The following is a 7,289-nucleotide window of genomic DNA, read 5'->3' as shown; positions in this document are numbered from 1 at the left end:
AATAACATATGTACCTACCTTTGTTATTGTAGTTTATATGTATTTTAAATTAGTCAAGTTGGAGGCAGTTACAGATAATGATCATGAAAATTGAATTCAAAACGATTTGAAATAGTTTATTCATTATAAATTAACATAATAATTATTTATAAATTAATTTACAAGTATTAACCAATTATCAATTTTTGTTTTATTCTATTATTTTAAGTGTAATAATTGAACATTTATTACATTTTTTTTCAAATATCTTTAAGAAATAGAATACGGTTTTAAAAACAGTGTTCTTTTAGAGTTACACTTATCTATGAATAATAGTCATTATGGTCAAGTCAAGTATGGTGTTAGCTGATATAATACCTGAACCTTTTTTTTTGGGTTATAGAAGTCGCTGATTATTGAAGTATATCTATAAAATTGTATTTCCATAAACGATATTCACTACCTAGTTAAAAATCATATTTGTATTTACATTATTTTAAAAGTGTTTATTTATATACCTACTCAGTATATTATATACTTATATACTGTTTTATAATTATATGTTATTGAGAACATAATAGCTGATTGTTATTTACTGTTATGTTTCAAGTAAGTTATACTTCACCTATAAAAATAAGAATTTCATACTGCAACACACTTAGAGGGGTATTATTTGGACGTGTTAAAAATGTTAATACAATTATGATGAATTATGTTTAATATATTTAGATATATAGTAAATCCATATTTTTTATATTTTCATTTTAAACAAAAAAAAAAAATTACATCTTGGTAGGTAGGTACTATTACACAAGATAATTTTACTACAGCAACTAATCAATAAATTGTTAATTTAAATCTTAGAGCAAACTATGACATTATTTAATTTTTTTTTTTAACTTTTATATTTAACACATACAATCTATAAATACATTTTACAATAAGCATGTTTGAGGATTTACATTTAATGACATGATTAACATGATATAGTAATCACCCAGTGGCAACACTTACTGGCAAGAGGGTTAGAATTATTTTAGGTCACGGTTCTAGCTATGCTTTAACCTTCTTGGTGGGTTCCCAGGAATAGACTCAGAGTTTAGAGCCAGGATTAGGGGGTTAGAGTGGTTTACAAGACGGGAACGGAAAAGTTTGTAGGAGTTTTTGGCTTCTTCTTTGACAGTGAGTATTTTTAAGTCTGAATGTACTTATTTAATTTAAACCAAGGATTTGGATTAAATTTAATTATATTTACATTAAACCATTGATTTGATTGTATAAAAGTACAGATTATATTTTATGAATGGGCGACTGTAATTTAAGGGGACTTTGCATTAGATTATTTTTGATCATAAACAGCACCTTCTAAATTTAACCATGCTTTGAAATGTGAAATCCATAATTAATTTTGACAACAGATACATATATTTAAAAATTTATTTGATGCATTGATTGGAATACATTTTTAATTATTACGATAATTATTATTTTAAAAATTACTATATGACTTGCATATTTTCAAATATAAATAATATAAAAAAACAAAACTTTGTATATTGTTAATATCTTCTCTCACTAATAAATTAATATATAAATAAATAAGTGCTTAAATTGACTGGAATATTTTTATAATATATATATATATATATATATCAGGTATATATATAGACCCAGTTCAAACATTTACTTATACCTAGGCAAACATAAGTTATGTTGCCCATTACATGTAAATACTATAGGTATCAAATATTATTTTTACATACACAATACTAAAATAGACTTAATTTTGAGTTCATTATATTTATTTATGTAAAGTTAATAATTTATTAGTTAAACACACTTGTAGATAAGTAAACCACTACTAATTTAAATAAAACATAACAGTTTACTGTCTTATTTTTTACTATATATAATTTGATATGTGTAGGTACTAGTAAATGTAATATTTTTTTAAAATGATCCATAGTTTAAAAATGTTAAATGCCGCCTTAGGTGTGGGCCTATGTTACCTACCCCTTGAACTGGGCCTGGGTATACATAAAGTCCATAGAGTCACTATTTTATTAACTTGGTATTTACCTGATGATGAACTTTTAATCTGAATGTAGTCGTATATAACAAATATAATAATACTCCAGTCAATTTTAGCATTTATTTATTTATATAGAGATAATAAATTAAAAATTGTATCATGAATAATGCCTTGTAAATATAATGAAGAATATGTATTCTCAAATAAAATTCTGTTTTCATAGGAATATATTGTTATAAATATAATTTTGTTTAGGCAATACTGTGTAATTGACCATCTATAATGAGTAATATGGGCGTAACTTGGAAATTTATAAGGGGGGCAAATATATAATTACATATCTAACAAAAAAGGTTTCCGCGGCAAAACGCCGCTTTACTACCTACATTTTATTATATAAAATTATTTATTTTCTAATTTTATGTTGGATAAGCGAAAATTGAAAATTAAGATTTAAAAAAAAAATTGTATAGTAATATCTATAACCACCTGTTTTGTACTTATTTAAAACAAGGTATGTTAAATATCAGAGAAGGCACTGTCCATCCTAATTTATTCTAGGGGGGCAATGACCCCCCCCCCCCTTCCACCCAGTTTACGCCCATGATGAGTAACACTCATGTTCATTTATAAGTAGGGCCTGGATTTAAATGCTTTACCATACAAATATGCTCTAAAATATAGCCAAAAATTTCTTAAAAAATATATTTTACCACAAAATTGACATATTTTTATTTTGGTCATTAACACACAATTTTACACATTAAAATCACAAACACACATAATATGAGCAATGTCTGGGAAGTACACAAACTGACTGATTATTTGTTATTTGACCGAATACTGGTGACGTTCCACAGTCAATAATAAATATAAAAAGATAAAAATTGAATCAAAAAATAAAGATTGACAATGTGTATAGAAAAACCCGATAAGCTTACTACAATATCAAGAAAATAATTTATCTTTTGATTTTATTTTGAATAAGCTAAATTTGTTTAGTATATTGAACAAATATGCACAAAAGACCATCAAAATAAACCAATAACATTAAAAATCCATTAAAAATTAAAAACGTCGAAAAATGCAAAAAATATGTGTAGTTTTGAAACCCTCGTTACATGAAACGAATGTTCTTAGAAAGCATTGAGTATGATAAACCAAAAAAATATGCACTTTGCTTTAAAATCAGGGCCCTATTTATAAGTAGAGAATTATTAATACAATAGGTTTTTAGAAATCGTCTTAACAATGTTAATGTAAATGTCCTTAATAATACAATTCGATTTCTTAAATAATTCATTATATTTTTTATTATCATCTGAGTGAAAAAATATGAAAATATTATATAGGTTTTAATTTTAAATTTATAATGTTTCTCTGATTAATTATGAATCACTACATAGATATTTTATAATTTAAAATTAATTTTTATGCCAATTAAAAGAAAAATATAGCATAATTTTAGAAAATTACTTTGACATTATAGATAATCTTAAAAGATTACTAGCGCTCGGTATTCACACTAAACTAAATAATATATTTAATATAAATTTATAGAAAACAAAAAGTGAACAGTTGACTAATCGAATATTTTCTCTTAATTATTTAGAACATTATTAATTTGATCTTCAATTGCTATTATTATTTTTATTTAAAAAACAAATGTATTATTAAAATTCATTTATTTAGTAAAAGCAGAGTGATACAGTATTTTGTTGGGAATACCTTTTTTAAAGCTACTCATAAATATTTATAGTTAATATAAATCATATAGAAGTAAAGCAAACGCTTAAACCAGTGTGCCGCGATAAGTCTATAAATTGATAGTATGTATTTACCAACTTATTATTGATATTCGATATGAAAACTGATTGAACTAATCGTAGATACATATAATATTATTTATTATTAGTATGCCCGTCACGGTCACCTCAATCGATCGATTGTATTAATATATTTCACGATAAATAACCCTCTAATAGAGTAGACTATAAATAGTATACATACATATATATATATATATATATATATGTATATAAAAAATTTGGTTCACATAATTTATGGATTAGTGTGCCGCGAAAATTTTGTTAGAGATGAAGTGTGCCGCATTGTTAAAAAGGTTGAAAACCACTGACTTAAACTAATCAATTTTTTTCTGCTCTGAATTGTTTGGATCTCTAAACAAAAAGCATTCACTCAAAAAAGTATCGCCAAAAAAATAGTGTATTACTATACAATAAATAAATAGATGTTAATAAAAAATTTGTTTTTGAAAAAAAAACATAAAGGAATTTAAGATCAAATTTATAATATGGACCATAAAATTTACTTAGACGAAAACATTAGTTAAGAAAAAATGTATTACAATTATAATAAAGATATAATAAAATTAATTAGCAAAAAATTATTTTTTTTTTAAAGGTGAAATCAAGCACACCAACATTTTATCAGTGATGTTTTAAAATATTATTTTAGTAAATAACATTTAGCAACTAATAGGTGCTGAGGTTAACTATATTATAGTTTGTATTACAGATTTACTTATAGTTGTATATATATATATATTTATCTAGAGCAATTAAAATTCATGATTTTGCCTAATTTGGTAGCAATAGAATTAGAATTAATTTATAGAAAATTTATACTTTTACACAAACGTAATTAAAAATTTAAGGACTTGATAAAAGAAACAATTAAAATGTATAAGTTTTATTGAAATAAAACACTCAGCACATAAAAACGGTTTATGATTCCATTTCTTCGCCTTGTAACTCTTTAAGGTACGCGGCTTTGGCTTCAACAACACGTTGTTTGCGCTCAGCATTCGTTAATTTCTTAGCATTCCAGCGTTTCTTAGGTTCCTTTGAAACATCCTTCTTCGGTTTCCTCTCTCGTTTCGGGTTACTTCTGATATTTTCATGGGCTTTCTTATACATATTTTCCAACTATTAAAATAAAATAATTAACATAATTAATATTTTTTATAGTACTAATTATGTTTTCAATAAATTATTTATTAATTCAACTTATATTAGGAAATATTTAAACGCAGTAATGTACATAATTTATAAAATAATACATAAACGTCCCTATTTGTACTTATGCCAAAAGGAAGAGATGATAAGAACTAGCAACAAGAATGTTGATGACAATTTTAAACTGCACTAGTTAGTCAACAGATGCCATTATAGAAGAGTTAAATTATCATTTGATCATTGATACCACAAAATACAATACTTCTATTTATTATACAGCACATGTAAATTGATGATCGAGCTTAAGTTTAGTTTCTTCCTCAAAACTAACCAACAGTAGCATTTTACACTTCACGTCACCACTTGTCAGGTCATAGTGGGAATAGCTTTAGCTGGGCAGAGTATATGTTTACTCTGCCTAGTGTATACATTTATGGATTAATGAAAAATTTTTAACGGATTGAAAGATATGAAAAAATTTCTAAGGTTAAGTAAATAAAATTCTATGTACTTACATCATCAGCAACAATTCCTAATTTAATGTATTTAGAAAACTGACGGTTGTATGCATCTTCATCCTCTTCTTCTAATTTACGCATGTACTCAGCAACGTGCAAACCCAAAATGTGTTTACGATGAATTTCTGCACTGTATTCTTTAGCTTCAGCATCATAGCCAGGGAACCTCTTTACACTTAATAAAATTTAAATTTAATAATTAACGTTAATAAATTAATAAAAATAAGATAATAATAGAAGATTTCAATTTAAATATATTTTACCTGTGGGGAATGTTAAATCCTCCATCAACAGCTCCTTTCATTGCTCCGAAAACTCTAGCACCAGTGCTAGTTTTCATTAAACCAACATCTAGATTGCAACGGAAAGCATTTGGACCTTCATCAGCTGGTTCAACATAGTATTCTTCACCGTTAGCTTCTTTTAATCCTTCATACAAACGGTCCAATCCAAGTTTTTTCAATAACTATTAATGAAAAAGGGTTAGGTTGAAAAAAAAATTTAAATAGAATTATTAAATAAAATATAATTTACTCGACGAGCAACCAAAAGTCCAGTGCAGTATGCAGCAGCATAGTTAGTTAAACCAACTTTAACACCAAAATGAGGTAATTCATGACTGTAAGCGGCGCATACAATTTTGTCTCCTTCAATACGAGAGTGTGCAACCTTTATTTGAAAACCAATTTAATGGAATAATTATTTTAACTGTGAAGTATTATAATTTTACTAACCTGACATGTAATATCTTTGTTTGAAAAACGAACAATCAAACGGTATTTAGGAGTGTCATATTTATTCTTGTCTTGAACAATTAAACGTTTACGGGCATAGTAGTCAGTTTTACCTTCACGACGCCTCTTGAATTTAACTTGGTAACGCTTGAAATACTGTTTGTTCTTAACAACTTTAACGAAACCCTGAAATTTGAAATTATAATTAATTAAAACATTCCCTTGAAGTTGGTGTCCGAATGAAAATCGTTCAAAGTGGTCGAATGGTCAGTGATTTTTATCCGTTCGAATCCACAAAAGTATGCAAAGACAACTCAAATAAATAAATGCAACCATAAATGTATTAAAAAATATTCGATTACTTACCATTATGAAATCAAAATATCAGAAACGGACGACGTAATCCAGAAGAATACGCCGTGCAAAAGCAACGTACACGACGAGAAAAACTCTACAAGAGAGAAAATGAACAGAGAGAGATAACGTAACCTACAAATTATGGCAGTGTATGTCTTGGAGAGCAATATCATAGAAATTACTTGTGCTCTGACCGTGGTTTATAGTTTCTATTCCATGAATATTTTTAACATGTGTCTTTTTTCATTATTTCAAGATTTTCAAAACGGTTTTTTATTTTCACCATTCATTCTTTCATAAATAATATAATAATTTTAATCTATGATTGTAATCGTTATTAATTTTGTTCTCATATTTTATATCTAAAGTATATTATTTAATGACATAAATTATTATATGTTTACGTCACACATTGTTAAATCAATTAAATTTGTATGGTGGGTATATTGTATATACTATTTTGACGTAGATCCTATTATTATCTATTTAATTATTCATTAGTATTACAAATTTATATAAGCGTAATATTGCATAGGCGTTTTGTGGATTATTTCAGTTACCACTACACTTTTTAAACTTTATGTTCTTAAAAATAATTACTAATTGTAAATATTATATATACATATATATATCATGTACTAAATTTAGTTATTGAGCCTTACAAAAAAAAAAACATGAATGATATATACGT

General features: G+C 26.0%; 1 protein-coding gene across 1 annotated transcript; it reads right to left on the bottom strand.

The window, feature by feature from the left end:
* Positions 1–4,707: 4,707 nt before the first annotated feature.
* Positions 4,708–6,720, bottom strand: LOC112691425 (60S ribosomal protein L5). Its single transcript, XM_025565674.1, has 6 exons — positions 6,608–6,720; positions 6,242–6,427; positions 6,042–6,176; positions 5,771–5,973; positions 5,505–5,682; positions 4,708–4,959 (listed from the first exon to the last, which is right to left on the bottom strand). Exons 1-6 carry the CDS (start codon positions 6,608–6,610, stop codon positions 4,759–4,761), a joined length of 906 nt encoding a protein of 301 aa, XP_025421459.1. The 5' UTR covers positions 6,611–6,720; the 3' UTR covers positions 4,708–4,758.
* Positions 6,721–7,289: the final 569 nt, after the last annotated feature.

The sequence above is a fragment of the Sipha flava genome, unplaced genomic scaffold, assembly GCF_003268045.1.
Source record: "Sipha flava isolate LNK unplaced genomic scaffold, YSA_version1 115_pilon_pilon, whole genome shotgun sequence".
Taxonomy (NCBI): Eukaryota; Metazoa; Arthropoda; class Insecta; order Hemiptera; family Aphididae; genus Sipha; species Sipha flava.
This window is presented reverse-complemented; position numbering and strand designations above follow the sequence as displayed.